The sequence below is a fragment of the Patagioenas fasciata genome, chromosome 1, assembly GCF_037038585.1.
Source record: "Patagioenas fasciata isolate bPatFas1 chromosome 1, bPatFas1.hap1, whole genome shotgun sequence".
In the NCBI taxonomy this organism is placed as follows: Eukaryota; Metazoa; Chordata; class Aves; order Columbiformes; family Columbidae; genus Patagioenas; species Patagioenas fasciata.
Window position 1 is genome coordinate 33,824,428 of NC_092520.1, and position 19,744 is coordinate 33,844,171.

At 40.5% G+C, this 19,744-nt stretch overlaps 1 protein-coding gene across 2 annotated transcripts in view; it reads left to right on the top strand.

The window, feature by feature from the left end:
* Positions 1-13,207, top strand: part of EPSTI1 (epithelial stromal interaction 1) — a 50,729-nt gene extending 37,522 nt beyond the window's left edge. For both annotated transcript variants that reach the window (XM_071803636.1, XM_071803637.1), the window contains 5 exons: positions 666-749; positions 4,054-4,127; positions 6,201-6,306; positions 11,246-11,278; positions 12,627-13,207. In XM_071803636.1, coding sequence (XP_071659737.1) covers positions 666-749; positions 4,054-4,127; positions 6,201-6,306; positions 11,246-11,266 — 285 coding nt within the window. In that variant the 3' untranslated portion in view covers positions 11,267-11,278; positions 12,627-13,207. The remainder of the gene's footprint in view (positions 1-665; positions 750-4,053; positions 4,128-6,200; positions 6,307-11,245; positions 11,279-12,626) is intronic.
* Positions 13,208-19,744: the final 6,537 nt, after the last annotated feature.

The window sequence follows — 19,744 nt, forward strand, 5'->3', positions numbered from 1 at the left end:
CCTATGTATAAGATCCTAAGGATCCTATAAGATCCTAATGGCAGGCTGGCTCTTTGCTAAGATCTGCAACTTGTGAAACAACAGGGCTAGCCATAATAAAAACCTACACAGCTGAACACTTTATTCATCATGTGTAGTTCAGATTTTCAGCTCTCTTGACTGCCCCACAAATATTTCAGCAAACCTGATCTCTCAGCTTCTGTTGTCCTACCTACCTCCACAAATGCCTTTCCAATACTCCTATGGAAATAATCCTGGGTTCCCCTCTGTTACCATGCCTCCCTTCTGCTTTGTTATCTTGGTAATATTTTTAGTACTTTTCCTTCTTCCCAGAATACCCTATCTCACTGTCACGTATCCTGATTGTGCTTTCTGACTGCTCAGAATATCTTCATGCTTGCCACTGGGATGCAGAGCAGCATGTGCTGTGGCTGCCTTGTTGTGATGTGCAGATGGACATTCAGCCAAATTGAATGACTGAGAGACATTAAACCACTTCTTGTTTAAATTCTAGTCTTGAGACTAATCTGTTTTCTTAAGTAACTGGAATCATTCTACCGTTTCTGTTTTGTTAATTACCTGTATAAAGACTTGGGAATAAGGTTTGGGATTTTGGTCCCCCCTCTCCCCACACCAATATGTTTATATTCTCTGCTGAACAATAGACTAGGAGCCATGCTTATAAGCAAGCTCTTCGAGAGGATGAAAACAGAAGATTAGAGGAAATGAAGCAAGAACAACGGAGGAAGGTAATTATACATCAACAGTTTGCATATTGTATCATTTTTACATGCTGTGAAACCAATTAAATACATTGATTACTTGTAGCCTACGCACAGAGGTTCTCTTTAGAAAAAGTGATTTACTCACTGTTTGCAAATATTGTGAGAGAGATGAGCCAAGCTGTAAAATTTGGACAGGACAATTATCTCCTGAGTTCAAGGCTATTTGCATCTGGATGACTAGCTCCTGCTCGCCTCTTCATTTGGACAAATGTGCAGAGCACTTTTTGATCATGATACCTGATGTCACAGGCTAAGGAAACCAATTTCCTCTCTTTCAGGCAGAAGTAATCTTACTGAGGTATTAATGTTGATATCAGATTTTGAATAGTCTCTTCCTAGAGAATCAAGACCTCTCTGCCTTGCCTTCCCAAATCACAGAATCACAAAATGGTTGGGGTTGGAAGGGACCTCTGGAGATCATCTAGTCCAACCCACCTAATAAAGCAGGTTCACGCAAGAATGTGTTTTGAATGTCTCCAGAGAAGGAGACTCCACAACCTCTCTGGGCAGCCTGTTCCAGTGCTCTGGCACCCTCAAAGTAAAGAAGTTTCTCCTCATGTTCAGGTGGAACCTCCTGTGCTTCAATCTGTGCCTGTTGCCCCTCATCCTATCATTGGGCACCGCTGAAAAGAGTCTGGTCCCATCCTCTTGACACCCACCCTTTAGATATTTATAAACATTGATAAGATCCCCTCTCAGCCTTCTCTTCTCCAGGCTGAACAGACCCTCTCTGTCTCTCTTCATGGGAAAGGTGCTCTAGGCCCCTGATCATCTTCGTAGCCCCCCGCTGGACTCCCTCCAGTAATTCCTTGCCCTTCTGAAACTTGGGGAGCCCAGAACTGGAGGCAGTGCTCCACATGAGACCTCACCAGGGCAGAGTAGAGGAGGAAGAGAACCTCCCTTGACCTGCTGGTCACACTTTTCCTAATGCACCCAGAGGGGATGTGGAAGCACTCAAATTTGCTCTTAAGTCTGTATGCTTCCTTGTTTCCTTGCTAACCACCTAATTGAAGAGTTTTGAATTGTCTAAAAAAGCAGGCATGCCCTAACTACAAGTTTGAACTCCATCTTCTGAAATGCATCCGAACCACCGTAGTCCCTTTGACGTGAATTTGGGTATCATATCCACATAAAGTTCATCTGCGCAAGGTGATAGCACCCTGCTGTGCTGTCTGTCATGGCTCCAGGTCTGACTGTGCGCAGCATTGGCTGCAAATATATCGAAAACATATTAGCACATACTGAGCCTCTTGCTATGCCTCTGCTGTTGCTAACATCCAAATTAATGTTAAACTATTTCCCCAGTAGCAGAATTTTAGTGCAACAAATTTCACACATTGAGTTTCTACTAGAGCTGGAGAAGTGACTCAGTCCCCCCTCACAGATATCTTTCTTTACATGTTGGGGATAAGTGTCCTCATTTCACAGTGTTCTAGCAACCATGATGCTGGAAACAAAAAGGTGGGGGGGAAAAAGAAGCTCTTAATTGCTTTTCTGTTATTTATATGCTTATTCCCAGGAACTATACAGAGGAAAAATCTTTGAAATCCAGTCCTGTTGGGTGTAAGACCTGTAGCCATTTTATTTTTTACATTTATTCCTCCATAAAGAAAATAACTACAGATATGAATTAGCATGCCTACACTTTATGAATTTGGTTTAAGGGACTCATGTAGGGCTTTAGACTCTTTAATGATTTCCAGAGATTGCAAAGAAGGTGTTGGCTGCTTCTAAGGCTGCTCTTGCTTGGTACACAGTTCCAAATGCTCCTTGACTTCACAGTCGCTGCTACCTATTGCACAGAGTAATGCACTACTTACAAACCTACTGCAAATAATATGTATTTTATAGGCTCCAATAATTGTCCCTCAGATATATGTTGACTCGTTTCTGTTTCAAACTGGTATTTGTTAAAGTAATTGAGAATTCAGTCTTGTGTGTACCTCCTAGCACAGTGTAGCTATAAAACGTATTGGTATCGTCAGTTCCTTTTTTTTTTTTCCTTTTCAGAATGGGTTTTAGTATGTATTGCTTGACTTAGAAATTTTCAGTACACTTTGAACACTACATCATATACATACAATATATTTCAGAACATTATTTTGAGAGAGGACTTAACGTATTGGAAAGTCAGATACTGGGTTTTAATTTTCAGGTTGAATAGTTATTTAAAACAGTGAAAATTAAGGTTGGCTTTTTTATTTCTTAATCCTGTTTCTTCTTTTAGGGCTAGACAAATATTGATACACAACACATTCATAGTTATTGATTTTCTTCATATATTTATTGCATAGTTTTTATTTAATGTTCCACTTAAATTGATTTTTTTAAAAAAAACTTTTGTAGTTCCATTCAGTTATTGAAGCTTTTATCTAACTGCATAACTTTATTTTAGTTCCTATTCCTACTGCTGCTCAGTTGCTATGGAAAATATGAAAGATAGGTCTGCTTCTATCCCTTCCCCCTCACCCTGCAAGCCAAATTTTCCTTGCAGAAAAATCTACATCTTCAATTCCTGGGTGCATTGCAGGGAGCAAGAGCCAGACAAACAAGCAGACAAGCAGAACAGAGTCATACAAGCTGTGTTTCCTTCACAGTCCTGGCTAAAATTGCATGAGCAAGCTCTCCTCTGAAAATAATTCCCTTTGACACCATTTATATACCTTAATATTACATAAGGTAAGGATGGTAGGCTGCTGCAATGCTGGGAGCTTGCACACACTTTCACCGCAACAAGAGGTACCATTTGCCCTTCACTCAGCCTTGGGGGAGCCCCAGGGAGCTGGAGGTAGCACACCATCCTACATACCAAACTTCTCATCTTCTCATGCTCCATGGAGGCAGGAGGTGAAGGCCATGTCTCCTTCATACCCAACAGGTGCAATGGCTATGTCTGCTCCTGCTAGATGACTTTGGCTGTCTTCTCCCTTGGACCCATAAGGAAATTCAAACCCATGGGTTGGGATAAGAGGAAGCAGACTGGTGTCTGGCATACCCAGACTATAAATGTCTGAATCCTGTAACTTCCCACTTTTTAAGGCACAAACAAGACTTAGCAATTGGAACACTGAATGGAAAAAATGAACTCAGTTTTTAACATAGTACTGTCACAAAAATAAAATGCTACTGAGAAAAGTTCTGGGAATGGCACATGGCTTTATAGCTGAAGTTAACACTGCCTGGAATTAATTTGGTTTGCAATATTGGTGTGTTAATTAAAACTAAGTTTATTGTTTTGTTTTGTTTTTTTCACTTGTATCATTCCCAGACTGAATTAATGGAATTTAAAAAAAAGCAGGAAGAGGAAGCCAGGACAAGAGCACATCAAAATGAACAAAGGAGGTATGACGCAAAAATGCGAGAATACGCTTTAATTCTTATCTGGAAAGGGTCTGAAATTGCAGGCATTCATGATTTAGAAGACAATTGCAATGAGGATCCCTGAACTCACCTCTGGTTTAACTTTGCTTTCCAATGAGCCACTAATATCCATCATTACAGCTGCTCACTGTAAGGCAGTGTGACCCAGAGTGCCTTTTTCACTTTATTTATCCTATCAGCGTACGATATAGCATAGGGTAGAAAGTATTAATAGTTTCATGGATAACTACTAGTACGGTAGTTTCAGCTGGAAAAACATTTTATCTAGTACAGTAATTTCAGCTGGAAAACATTTTATCTATCTACCTATCTATCTATTTATTTCTGCTTTATTTTAGAATGGGCCACTTTGTCCCTGCCACGTTTTGTGGTTGATTGTCACTGGGGTTAACAGGCAGAGCTAAACATGGGATTCGATATCAATACAGACAGAAGCTGCCGTGCAGCCAGGCATTCTGCAGCTGCATTGCTTGGTGCTGTGCCCTCTCTGTGCTCAGCGCTTCTCATCTTGCCCTCTGTCACTTAACTGACTTTCCATTATCTTGAAGCGCAGCTTTATTCTCAGCTTTGTTTTCTGCTAGTAAAAAGAAATAACACTCAGGCTCAAAAGTAAAAGCCCCATTTGTTTCTTTCTTTTTCTATCATTAGGGAAATATATAAAAAAAAATTACTTCTGTAGGCAATCACTCTCCATACTGTTTTCATTTCTTTTTGTCTCTAGCAAAGATATTGAGATAATTACCCATAGAAGTTAATGAAGGATTTTCAATTCAGTTCGTCTCATGTCCCTAGATAGAAATAATCCAGTATCTTGCATTTTACATCATTCTTACAAAAAGCGTTGTAAAACATTAAAACAACAGTCATGTCTAAGCATGTGTGTCAGTCCTAAGCATTAACGAGGGGGGAAAAAAGAAACAGTTTTCAGAAGGTTTGAAAATATTTTAAGCATACTGAAGGAAAATGTATTTGTATGTGCACATGATTTCCAGATTGACAGAGCAGTACAAGAAAATGCTAGAATCACAGAATCATCAAACAGTTTGGGTTGGAAGGGACCTTTCAAAGTCGTCTATTTCAATCCCCCTGCAATAAGCAGAGACATTTGCAACTAGATCAGGTTGCTCCAAGCCCCATCCAGCCTGGCTGTGAATGTCTCCAAGGATGGGGCATCTACCGCCTCTCTGGGCAACCTGGGCCAGTGTTTTACCATCCTCATGGTAAAAAAAATTAAAAAAACATCCTCATGTCTAGTCTAAATCTCCCCTCCTTTAGTTTAAAACTGTTACCACTTGTCCTATTGCAACAGGCCCTGCTAAAAAGTCTGTCCCCATCTTTGTTATAGGTCACTTTTAAGTACTGAAAGGCTGCAATAAGGTCTTCCTGGAGCCTTCTCCAGGCTGAACAACCCCAACTCTCTCAGGCTGTCCTCACAGCAGAGCTGTTCCAGCCCTCTGACCGTTTTTGTGGCCTCCTCTGGCCCCTCTCCAACAGGTCTATGTCTTTCCTGTAGTGAGGGCTCCAGAGCTGGATGCAGGACTCAGAGTTGATTTCAAAGCTGTATGGTAGGGAAAATTGTCAGCTACACAAGTTGCCTCAATTAGTAACAAAACTAAGTATTTTTTTTTTTCATATGCATTAGCAAATCAGTATTTCTAGAAACAAACCTTGGGTACTGAAGGCTGAAAAACTACCTCAGGTGAATTGTTGAAATAGCTCACCTCCTGGATGATGTGGGTGGTGGTGTGCAGGTCCTCTTTCTGCAGGGAATTTTGGTGCATTTCTCACAGCAACTGAGGTATACCTTTTAATTAAAACAGACTGATCACGGGATAAGGATGTACCTAGTGAAATGAAAGTAGAATCCACACAGTTTCATGCCACTCCATGGTTATTCAACAGAGGCTTGAAAAACATAGGAAGATGGGTATTGAACTGAGAAAAGGGAAAACCACTCAGAGAATGTTAAAATTCAAAAGTTTGTGAACTCCTCAGCTAGCTTCAATCATTATTTATTTTTTGTTGTATTTTAAGGGTAAATAATGCTTTCCTGGACCGACTCCAGAACAAAACACAACATAATAGCAACGACCAACCTGGATATTCTGGGAGTCTGGACTACCTCAGTAACAGCGCCTGGGTAAGCTTTTTGGGTGTAAAATGCAAAAGCAATGAGATTGTTTGAAAGCTGACTTTTTTTCCCAGATACTATTATGTCCGTGTGCGTTTAGCCTGCATGACAGAACTTACAATCCTGGCTGGCTGCCTGCAGTAGCTTTTAAGAAGAAATCTTGTCGTAAATATAGAAGCTGTTCAAATGGGAGGAGGGAGGAACAGCTGGTCTTGCAGCAGAACTTGATTGCTTTGCATGCAAGGTACTGCAAGGAACCAAAATCCAAAGTACTTCCTTAATTTCAAAACAATGGTAGTGAAATTGTAAGGATTTTTTGAAAGTCTTTAGATGAAAGATGTTTGGAAATGCTATAAATATTTTAATATGATATTGAAAGTGGAGGAAGAAAAATCTTATGAAAGATACAGCTTTTGATTTTTTACTTGTATAAAATTATGACCAAGACTCAACTGCATCCAATTTAAAACACATAATATTTTTAAGGATTCTTTGAAGAAAAGATATCTTGACTATAGCCTATTAAACACCTATTGAATCTTTTCAGCTGTCCTAATGAGGCATTAATGTGACTGTTATTTGGATTACACTCTTCAATATTAAAAAAAATATGTAGTATTCCCATCATGGAAATTTCCATTAGGTTGAAATTCCATTGCTGAGAGGACCATAGTGCAAAAATGGAAGATTTACAAAGACTGAACGGCAAAAGGATGAAAGTCAAAGAGAATTTAGCCAATGTGACAGTGTAGAGAAAGATGTTTAGCTGATAACCAGAAAAGTTTGAAATGGACTAGCTAGACTGTCTGGTGCAGATGTGTGTCTTGCCAGATCAATGCCTGGAAGACTTGGGTTCAAACATCTACAAAGTCAAGGCATGATGAAGATGCAGGTATTCTTGCTGCTGGAGTTTGCCAGATACTGGAGCTGGAAATAAGTCTTAATCACTACAAGCTTTGGGCAAACCCTGGGTTGTGGTGAAGGACTTGGGAAACTCAGACTGAGGCCATTTATGTGCATAGCAGTTCTCTTGGTCTTGCCGAGCAGGGGCAGGACCTGCCAGCTCGACCTCCCATAAGTTCTGCAGGTTTCTTCTTGGAAAACCAGTTGGTTAGGGCCTTTACTAGTGGGGCCTGTTTATCATGTTCCAGGAAACCCAGGAGCTCTTGGAAACCAAACTACAGATGTCCAGACTAGTAAAAGAGTATGAGTAAGAGAGCACTCTGTGTAGCAGGTCTGAACCGTCTCCTGAAGGATGGCATGTCTGCAGGCAGCAGAATTAGAGACTTCAGATAGGACAGAGCCAACTGATAACTAGTAAGTGGCAGATGGTAATGTCTGCTGAAAGGGGCCTGGTTAACAAAGGCAGCAAGGGCAGAAATGATTCCTTTTTCTTTAATTTTGTGTTCTTAATCCCAATTGGGATTTCCTGATAAACTTGAAAGCAAGTCTGTGACACAGCCAAGATCCCCAATATTTAAACTCGAGTATCTCCATCAGAGCACCTTCTGTCACCACTGAAAACCATGTCATTGTGTGCAAGGGGAGCAGGGTTTTGCCTTTACCTAGATGCCATATGTCCTTTTCCACAGGGTAGGTGTTGGTACCACCAAACAAGTGCACTCAGCCTAGGCGCAGTCTTAACAACAGACAGCTCTGTGATGTATGCAGCCAACCTATGCTTCTTTTTTAATATATATATTTTCAAAGAATGCATAAACACAAATGCAATAAAACCCTGCATGTAGAAGTGATAAATTTCCTACTCTGATGTTTACTTAATGGCTCCCAAGGAACCTGCCTTCTGTTTGATAATGCTAGATTATCCATTTTTTCTTTATGCTATGATGTGAGATTAGAAGACTAAATAAAGCAGGGAAAGAATAAACTATGAAAGAATATCTCATCATTGAAAGGAATTAAAAATGAGTATTGGTAACAAGAGCAAGAAAGAAACATATCTCTGAAAAGATAGGCTGGAGGCTGCAACCTCAGTGTCTTTGATTATGAGATTCTTCTCCCTTGCCTTGGGATTTTCAGGAAAAAAATTGAACTCCAGGTGGGGCTTACAAGTCATGTAGTCTGCAGCATGGTGTTTTATATTACAAGGGAGCTAACTGAAGCAGGTCAGACTATATACTAAAATTAAAAGAAATGAAAAAAGTTCTCAAAGTTAAGACCTGCAGGTAATTTTTGAGCTTACTCTGTCTGTGCAGTGGCACCAAAGAGGAAATATTCATTCTCTTTGCCACTTCTTTTTGTCCTGATCGAACTCTTTGTAGTCACAATGGTTTCTCGCTTGCAGAAACCGAACATCACACTGTGTTATTGATCTACCTGCTGTATTTTTCGTTATTATTTCTATTAGCCTGCTTTCCTAAGGAAATGAAGTTTGTATGTTCACACTGTCTACATGTAAAAAGGTTTTCAACCTGCTGGCCAATCTTAGCCAAATTTGAAAGGGAGTAAAAGTCTCAAAGATAATTAAATTTCTACACATTTCCTGAAAAGCGATGACTGGGCAGAGGAGGGAGCCCAAGACAGTGCCCAGCTCTGAGGGCCGGTGGGAAGGACCTGGGCACTCCATGTGTTGTCCAGCTGCAGCCCTCCAGCTGACCAGCATGGGCACAGCTCCAGAGCAGCTGCTACTCTGTTCTGGGGGCTAGGAGAGGCAAACGGGGACATGGAGAGGAGCAGGGGAACGCAAATTTGTTGTGTACGACTGGGTGAGTGGGAGGAGAGCAGTTGCATTGCTCAGTTCTCCATTAACCTATAGGAAGCCAGTTTTCATTAATTTGTGTGCCCTCCAGATATCTTGCATTTTATTAGGAATATTTGAGAGCTGTTGTTCCAAGAAGTATCTTCATGAAAGTAATCTTTTCTCTCTTTTTGGTTATAAATGCCAGGACACTCTCTGGGTGGTTGTGTGATTTCCTTTTTTATTATGGGAAGACAAATTAATGAATTTCCAATTCCCTCTGTGAGCTACTTCACCCTTGAGAAACCGTTGAGTCTTGTATGCTATTAAAAAGGTTTTGATGTCCTTTGTGCTGCCATTGTCTCTAACATAAGGATAAACCTTACAGGATAGGAGGGTAAAAAAAACCAAAAACACACAAAAATAAACAGTTGTCATTTTGACATCAAAGTTTAATCAAGAAGATTAAATCCTTATATCCTTATTCTGCTGGGACCTATGACTGAGATAGTATCTGTTCGTTGTAATGGCACAAATAGTCGGTTTTATTGTAAAATGAAAATATTTCTATTTTTACAAAAGAATAGCTTTAAAACAGTTGCACATTTTTATATTCACTCCCTTTCGAGGTTTGCCCATGTTCAAGTTCAGAGGGACTGGCAGAGGCCAAATGCTAATGCATGGCAAGCCTGTAACAGAGCCCTTGTTTATTTTTTGCGTGGAAGTGGAGCACTGTCAAGGATGTTTTTGTCTATTCTGTTAATGGAGAGAGGTCACATGGTGAACATATGAAATTTATATATCTACTCTAATGAAATACCAGTTGTCTTGCTGAAACTCTCTGAGCTATAGTAAACCCAGAATCTAAAAGGCAACATGATATATTGCACCTTCCCATTTCATGTCTTCATTACACCCAATGTCATGCATAAGAATCAGAAATGTTCTCTCAGGTGCTGACTCTACTCTTTCAGTGGGTGCATAATTCCAGATATTTGTTCTGGGAAGCAACTGTGCCCTGAATACACAGGTGCAGTGTGATGGGAAACCCCATCCTCTTCCTTTCCCATATTCAGAACAGGAACTTCATGGATGCTAGATAAATCCGTTTTGAGGAAACATGATTTATGGATAAAAATATTTCAAATAAACTGGTTTGTAGGTTAGCACTCAGTTTAGTTTTTGTAGCATGATCCATGGGAATGTTTCTTTGTAGTCTCAACCAGCACTTTATGCTATTTGCTACCAGTTTGAGAGGAAGAATGTCACAAAGTTTACTGTCAAAATCTAAGGTCTGTAAAGTTACAAGGCCATCATGCACACCTCAGTTTCCCATGCACAATCAGTCTCTAATGCAGACTTTAGTGAACTTTTAAATGGGTACGGTTGCACTGAAAATGCTGGTTTCCTATCGCAAAGATAAAGCTTTTCTTTAACATGGGAATATTGGGAATAGAATGTTTATGTAAGAAGGTTTCAGAGTGCGATCCACAATGTTTTAATTGTGTGATCCATCTGTTTTAATAAAGAATGTGGTTTGCTAAAGTTGGAAAGATTATTATTTTTTTTTTTCCTAAAACTGGTTGGTTTTGTTGTTGTTTGTTTGTTTTTGTTTTTCTTTTCTTGTTTTTGTTAAGAGTAATGTGTTCATCTTTGCTGGCAGAATGGTGGAAGAAAATAGATAAACTACTCAGCAGAAGTATCAACATTGATGTAGGGACCTCAGATGAGAAAGTCCAGGGATGCTGCAGCTGAGTTCAATGACTTACCTCTGACAAGGCAGGCAAACAGCACATGCAGATGTGTTCTGCATGGCTTGGCTTTCAGCTAAATCATTCTTTCCTTTGAAAATATCATCCTAAAAAAGAATAGTGGGAGTCTGGGGAGAAGCAGAAGAAACTTTTCACTCCTTCAAATTGTGTGAGATCAGGAAAAGATTGAGGCATCTGAAGATATTTGGAACACTTCTATATTGATTTTTTCCAGCAAAAACAAGATATGTTTATCTCTTGAGTCAATACATCCTGCTATTCATATTGAATTCAAATCAAATAAATATTTATTGCTAGACCTGAAATCTTGTAGAAAGGTTTACTTTTTTTTTTTTAAGTGGAGTTTCAAAAGACAGGAAAGGGCACCAAGTAATCAAGGAAGTTCCACACGACTGGGTAACCGTAATTCCTTGCATAAATATGTCAGTGTACTGTACATTGTACTGTACTAAGGCTTTTTTGTTGTTCTTTAATCCAGGGGCCAAACTACTTAGAATAAAGGAGGAGAAAGGTAAGAATAACGACTTTGTTCATTCTTTTTAGTACCAGTGCTAGTGTTAATCTAGCTTCATATTTGGCATTTCATTATGACAGCTTATCTGGCTTAAATCTCAAGTAATATGACAGGGAATCTTAAGATAAATGCTTCCCAGCTAAAACCTCAGTACAGCAGCATGCTCTGTGTCAGGTACTGTGGGTGGATAAACCTGGGCAGCTGAGGAATGTGGCTGGAAATGCAGGAGGCGACTCTGCAGACTTTCAATGGTCTTCGGTGAAAACAGATGACGCTGTCTTGGGCTGCGTTCTTCCTGCTGTTGTATAACCCATGAGCAAAAAGAGAGACTGTTTGCATCAGTGGAGGCTGTTGGTAAAGCACTGCTATTGAATCGGAGAAACGAGGCCCTCTCTTTTCAAATGACCTTTTCATAAGGCTCACTGCACCTATATTATTTTCTGAAAGGGGTTCCCTACCCTAGTCCCCAGTTCCAATAGAAAGAGTTGTGCAGAGCCTTTACTTCTAGCCTTGTAGACTTTTGGAGCAAGTTCAGGTACTGGCACATGTTATTCTTGCCTTAGGAGATGGCTTTGACATAATTATTTTTTTGTGAAAGCTAGGATTTTATAAAGAAGAATTTTTTTAAAAATCAAACTTAAAAAAGCCACTTGCTTTCAACCCTTCTCCTGCAAATGCAGGTATTCTGCGACTTTCTTCCTCATTTTCTGCACCAACAGTTATTTTAGTATTTTTGCAGCAGGACTGAATTCTGAAGACAGTATCTAAATAATATTGTTGGCCTCCCATGAGTCGTCTTTTCAGTTTTATGAGGAATAAAATTGTTATTAAAAATTAACTTAAATTCACTAAGGAAATGAAAACAAGTAGATAAAGGCAGCTCCCCATAGGGCAAGAAATGGCCATCTTTTGCAGCCCACAATACTATTGGGTTTTGTAAACTGTGAACAGCTGAAGGAGTTCAATGCATTGGATTCTTTGTTGTTTTTCACAATATCTACAATACCAATGATATATTTACATGTGAACTGTACAAGAATTTTGGAATAATTATGGAATAAGCTTTGTTTTACTTTTGTTTTGAAAACAACTCTCAGCTTGCTACATTAATATATTGTTCAGAGATTTATTATTGCCTCTGCAGATAATTAGGACACTTTGTGAATTAAATTTACAAAAAGATAGAAATCCCTTCATGAAGGCTTTACATAATTAAAAGCTAAAACCTGTGGAAGAAAAGGGAGACTTTATTTTCCGGTGGACTTAATCCTAGAGAACTTGACTTTGATTTTTGTTTTTGCTCTAAAAGATAATTTTTAATTCTGTTTTCTCGCTCTTGTTACAGGGTATTGGAGAAATATTCACTTTTATCTGGCCTTGGCCAAATGACCTCGTAAAAGCTCTGAGAAAATGCTCTTTTATCATTGTGACTTTTTTTTTCCGTACCCTGACTTCAGCTTCACACCCGCTTCATGAGCAATCTGCAGAGACTGGTTTCTAGCTGACATTATTCTCGCATATTTGAAGCAGCTGATTATGAAAGTCCTTTTTAATTTTTAATAAGAGAATGTGTCATTTTTTTTCATAAATTGTTTTGCCTCTTGCAGAATGTAATTATCCCAGTCTTTGGGATCTCAGAAAAAGGAGAGAGTGGCTGTAGAAGCTGCAGTAATACCTGTGTTTACTTTCTGCTGTGTACTAAGCCAAAAACATCTCTGAGACCTGAACTTCAGAAGCAGATGGGAAGGAGGGTGTTACTGGTTTGGGATTTTTTGTTTTGTTTTGGTGGGGATTTTGTGGAATTGTTTTATTATTGTATTTGACAGCAGATGCTCAAGAAGCAACAGATGTCTGTATTGTGGACAGGATCTTTTAAATATATTAGTAGAAAAATACAACACGTGAAAGAAATAAAACTTGAAATAACACTGAAATTTATTTGGTCTCCCCCACATCTTTTGTGATATGATATACCAGTTTTTTGCTTTACTTGTTTTAATTTGGTAACTTCTGTTACACGAGTGGAAAAAAATACTGCAAGATTAGCTTTAGTTTCTTGCTTTCTTTTTGTCCTTCTAGTCTGTTGAAATTTAATTTCTATCTCCCTGTTTCTGCAGATGACGACATTTTAATGCTTTCCAAAAGTCAGATGCATGACCAAGATATTTCTAATGGGAAAGAATGGTCCACAGTATGTTAGGTAAACCATGCAGAAAATAGAAAAGTATCTGCAGCATTTACAAGTACATCTTAGGCGAAGTTAAAGGTTTCATGAGGAGATTTTTTCAGTGTGCAGGAATGTGACAGTATTTTTCCATCACCCTTGGAATATGTGAATTTCATAATGGGTCACCTGAAGTTTTCTTCTGACCCATGGATGTTGTTATGTTCGCTTTCCCTTCTGGCACTCTATGCAGTTGCTCTTGGCTCTCTCTGCCTTGGAGAATTACTCAAATATCTCATACTACTAGCTAGCTGATGTTAATAGGAAATGCTTGGTAATGCTCTGTGTTTGAGCCTTTTTTTAAAGTATCTGACACTAGGAAAATTCCTTGGGAAGACACAATGGCACTGTGTTGCATAGGGTACTTGGCTGTGTGCTCAGACTGCTGCTTTGGAAGTTAAATTCCCATCTCCCTCCAAGAATCCCCTCACCCAACCTCCTTCAGTAGATACCAGGGCTGGGGCTAAATGTCTTCAGAGTGGGATATATGTACAGGCATGCACATGTATTTTAAAGGAAATGTCTTTGCTTTAATCAGATCCTTGTATTGTACTCTAATCAGACTAAGACTTGTAGGTGATCTTTCTGAAGCAGTGAACCTGCAGCCTCTCTGCACTTGACACACGATACCTCTGCGCTCCACTGACAAACGCTAAGTGGGAGGAGAAGTCACCGTGGTCACTGACAAGTTAAAATTTGATGTGGTCATATTGCTGTGTTCCTGTATCTGAAGAAAAATGAGAACTTTTTATTAATATGCTACTCTCACATTCAGGAATAGTGACAGCAAGTCACCTTGAGTAACCTCTTCCATTATGTTTGTCTACTTTCTTTTAGCTGTCTTCAAAGATGAAACTTGATCCCAATCTTCAAAGTGCTTCCTCTTATCCACATTTCAATCTCTTATTTGAAATGCTCTCTACAAACTATTTCAGACATTAACTATTCCAGCCCTTTTTAATGGTGAAGTATCTGAATTTTTCCTCTCCTATCTTTCTGAACATAACAACAAAAAAAAAAATCTATATGAACACTGGCCCAGGAAATGTCTTTGAGAGCCATAGCCTGCAATGGAGATGATAAGAAGTTACATGCATCCAGAAATTGATGTTAGCAGGATGTCTGGAAAATACTGTTCTTATCAGTAAGCTTTCAGTATCTCAGAATTACCACTTCCCCACACACACATCCTGCCAAAACTTTAAGCCTGAAAGCAAAGGGATGTTATGACATCTCTTGAAAGTGGTTATAATGAAGTGAATGGGCAATAGGTTGGGAAAATGGCTTCATGTCTGTTGAGAGTTAGGAACTGATAGTTGGGTGTGTTTGCTATCTACCTGTTAGAGTAAACCTTTGGTATATGTTTTCAAATACAAATAGGTTCACAGTATCACAGTATGTTTGGGATTGGAAGGGACCTCGAGAGATCATCTAGTCCAATCCCCCTGCTGGAGCAGGAACACCTAGGTGAGGTTGCAGAGGAACATGTCCAGGCGGGCTTTGAATGTCTCCAGAGAAGGAGACTCCACAACCCCCCTGGGCAGCCTGTTCCAGTGCTCTGGCACCCTCACTGAGAAGAAGTTTTTTCTCAAATTTAAGTGAAACCTCTTGTGTTCCAGCTTGTTCCCATTACTCCTTGTCCTATCATTGTTTGCCACTGAGAAGGGCCTGGCTCCATTCTGGCACTCACCCTTTATATATTTAAAAACATTAGTAAGGTCACCCCTCAGTCTCCTCTTCTCCAAACTAAAGAGCCCCAGCTCCCTCAGCCTTTCCTCATAAGGGAGATGCTCCACTCCCTTAATCATCTTTGTTGCCCTATGCTGGACCCTCTCCAGCAGTTCCCTGTCCTCTTGAACTGAGGGGCCCAGAACTGGACACAATATTCCAGATGGGGTCTCACCAGGGCAGAGTAGAGGGGAAGGAGGACCTCTCTCGATCTACTGACCACCCCCCTTCTAATACACCTGAGGATGCCATTGACCTTCCTGGCCACAAGGGCACAGTGCTGGCTTATGGTCATCCTGTTGTCCACCAGGACCCCCAGGTCCCTTTCCCCTACACTGCTCTCTAATATGTAATTTCCCAACCTATACTGGAACCTGGGGTTGTTCCTGCCCAGATGCAGGACTCTACACTTTCCCTTGTTAAATTTCATCAGGTTATTCCCCGCCCAACTCTCCAGCCTGTCCAGGTCTCGCTGGATGGCAGCACAGCCTTCTGGCGTGTCAGCCACTCCTCCCAGTTTGTTGTCATCAGCAAACTTGCGGATAGTACACTCAATTCCCTCGTCCAAATCGTTAATGAGTATGTTGAATACTATTGGCCCCAGTACTGACCCCTGAGGCACTCCACTAGATACTGGCCTCCAACTGGACTCCGCACCACTGACCACCACTCTCTGGCTTCTCTCTTTAAGCCAGTTTGCAACCCACCTCACTACTCTATTGTCTAGACCACACCTCCTCAATTTAGCTGTGAGGATGCTGTGAGGGACTGTGTCAAAGGCTTTACTGAAGTCAAGGTAGACCACATCCACCGCTCTGCCATCATCCATCCACCTTGTTACATTCTCATAAAAGGCTATGAGGTTGGTCAAGCATGACCTACCCTTGGTAAAGCCATGCTGACTGCCCCTAATGACCCTCTTATCCCTGATATGCCTTGAGATGACACCAAGGATAAGCTGTTCAATTACTTTCCCAGGGACAGAGGTGAGGCTGACCGGTCTATGATTACCTGGGTCCTCCCTCCTGCCCTTTTTGAAGACTGGAGTGACATTTGCTTTCCTCCAATCCTCGGGCACCTCTCCCGTTTCCCAAGACTTGGCAAAAATAATGGAGAGCGGTCTAGCAATTACTTCAGCCAGCTCCTTCAGCACCACGGATGCATCCCATCTGGACCCATGGATTTATGGATGTCCAGACTATTTAATTGCTCCCTAACCCAGTCCTCATTGACTAAAGTTTCTCTAGTTATGACTTCCACCGACAGAATTAATTATCTGTTATGAGGTGGCATAAAAACAGATTTTATTACTAAATAACAGTAAATGAAGGTTCATTATTTTGTTTTGAAAATTGTTCTTGTCTCAATATAATCTACACTGATGATCTCCTTGCTATTTCAGAAACTAAGCTTCCGACAGGGAGTGGTGTGGGGATAGAAGTTACAAGAGGAAGCCCCTTTGCTTTGTCATTGCTGAGATAAATTCATTTTAGCAAACTGACTAAACCATTATGATCAGCTATTCTGAATTACAATATAACTTGACAGCAAGATTCCTGTATTTGGATTTTATGGTCTGCCTAAATTAGAAGCTACCTTCCTATGAAGAAATGCAATGTTCGTTTAAGGACTTCCAGGACTGATTCTCCATTATGTACCTAAAAATTGTTCCAATAGTTTAACTATCCCTGCTTTTAAAAATAGCTGCCCAACTCCTAGTTCAAACTTGCAGAGTTTCAGGTATCAGTTATTCAATATTCTTAACCACTTCCCTGGTAAATTAAAGAGTTTTCTGCTCTTGGGACTCTTATTTTTTTCCAATGTGCATGTTTGGACAGCTTCATTCAATTTGCAGTCCTCACAGCATTTATTCTTAAAAATATCCAAGATTTACAAAAGCCTTAGATGCAATAGGACTCTTCTTTTTGGTATGTGCACCACTACTCAGACCCTGTGGCAGAATGTTCTCAGCTACTAGGAAGGGAGCTAGTCCATAGCTTACATTTTATGGTACTCATCCATGTTCGGTTCACGCCTCTGCTTCAAGAAATCCAAATCACTGTCTCCTGTCTTGGAGAATATCTAAACCAGCAGGCTCTTGTGGGTAGTTCTCAGCACTCAAGCTGTGATGGCCCTTCTGCTTTATGCAAAAGAATAGAAATGCATGTGAAGTGAGAAGGCACATGGCTGTATCTAACCAAGTTCTGGATGTTCCTGCTTGGCCCATGCCTTGACCCTGCTCCACATCATAGTCTTCCCTAAGGACTCCCTCACATAGCGCCCTCACTCCTTTACACTTTCAGATATTTGTTTTCTCTAGTCCTGCTCTGGGAGTACAGACTCTTTGTCAGAAATCCCTTTTTCTCCCACCTTTCCCTATCAGTCGTGCCCCCTTTCTTGTTAAATCCCTCTGCGACACCAGCTGAGTTGAATCAGCTGCCTGTAATCCATGGATTCTTTTTCAGCACTCTTGACTTCTTCATCAACAGACTTTCTTTGCTGTATCTCATCAGTGAACAAAAGGACAAAATACTCTTGCTATGTGCTGCTTCACCTTTTTTATTTCGCGATCATTTGTCTCTTCCGGGAGGCACTTGTGTTTTCCTGAGTCCTCTCTGCGTCACCTACTTATCCCATCCTTTCCCATCTTGATATGGGGCAGCATTAAGAAGAACATTGCCCATGGGTCAAGGGAGCTGATCCTTCCCCTCTGCTCAGCACTGGGGAGACACACCTAGACTGCTGGGTCCAGTGTTGGGATCCCCAGTACAAGACAGACATGGACATGCTGGAGTGAGTCCAGCAAAGGGACAAAAAGATGATGGACTGGATCATTTTTGACATGAGAGCAGACTGACAGAGCTGGGACTGTTCAGCCAGGAGAATATAAAACTCAGAGGCATCTTATCAATGTGATAAATATTGGAAGAGAAAGAGTAAAGGGGATGGAGCCAGGCTCTTCTTGGTGCCCAATGACAAGAGGCAATGGGCACAAGTTAAAATAAAGAAAATGCTGTCTAAACAAACAACCCCAGGTGTTGGTTGGTTGGTTGGTTGGTTGGTTGGTTGGTTGGTTGGTTTGGGGTTTTTGTTGTTGTTGTTTGGTTTTGTTTTTGTTTTACTGAGAGTGATCAGGTTGCCCAGAGAGGCTGCTGAGTCCCCATCCTTCAACAGATTCAAAACCAAACTGGACAGTTCTGAGCAACCTGCTGTAGGTGATCCTGCTCTGAGCAAGGACATTGTACTAGATTATCTCCAGAGGTGCCTGTGAAACTCACCCGCCCTGTGGTGATCTCCTAATCTGTCCATAACTATTTTCATCTTCTGCTATCACTCGTTTCTTTCCGCAGCCTGCATTTTCCACTTTCAGGGCACAATTCAAGAAAGCATTGTTTCATCCTGCAGACATAAACCAGAATGTTTGTGCCTCAATTAATTCTAACTTCTTCTAGTCCTTTTTTTAGATTTTGTACCTTGTTTACAGTGATCTTGCACTTAAGTTAATTTTTGAATAAGTAACTTAAATCATTATCTCAAATTATTTCTTTTTGCCTAAATCTTGCGGCCGATCTTTTGCTTTCACCCTCCTTTCTTGTTAGCAACAGCCAGTCCTGGTCCTCCCGAGCTCTGCCCATGGTGTATCTCCTCCAGCTCTCTGCTTGCTCCCTTGGGCAGCTTTGGATGGCTCTGCAGGACCCTGGGCACCAGCATCAGTGCATCGGGGGTCTGAAATGCTCACTTCCTTCCTTTATCTGTGGAGGAGGAACATGTAAGTGTCTCCTGATAGCTGGAACAAATGCTTTCTCTCGTCCTGGCCTTAAAGGAGTCACTTGAGTCCCAGCAGTCATGGGCAGGTGCTTGGCAGGTGCTGACACTGTTAGTAGAGGAGGAGCATTTGCTGGGACTGGGTAAAAATGCAGTCTTGAAGATGAGAGAAAATTCGCTTGAGTTTCTTCAATCTGTCATTAAAGGCTTTCCAAATTTCAAACTATTCTAGAGATCTCATCTGAGCTCTCTCCAGTCTGCCTTCATTGAAAAAGAGTGGGGCTTTTTCTTGCCAACATTAATTCATATTTTATTTCCCTGTTCCTAACTGTTTGATCTTTGCACCTAGATCTTTAATTACAAGATGTCAAGCCCAGATTTTCCTGCTGTCTGGACCTCTCTCTAGAACCTATCTTTTATCTCTCGTTCTGTTAGTGGCAACCATGGCCTTTACCACTAATTTCTTTAGCCTTCCCTCCCAGTCCATGGACTCCCCTGAACTACATTTGGTAAGAAAACCCTATCAGAAATGTTATTTTTGAAAGATCAGTCCCGTTTAGTATTTTATTTTAAAATCTCTCTAGTAAATTTTCAATTTTCTTACCTAGACTTTGAAGTTTGAATAGTTGTTTGTTTAGTTTTGTTTGGGTTTTTTTAATGATAAAGTCTTGTGGCTTTATTTAACTCTGCTATTTTAACAAATGAACATATTGTCAAACTAGCAATCTCACAAAAAATGCAGCTTA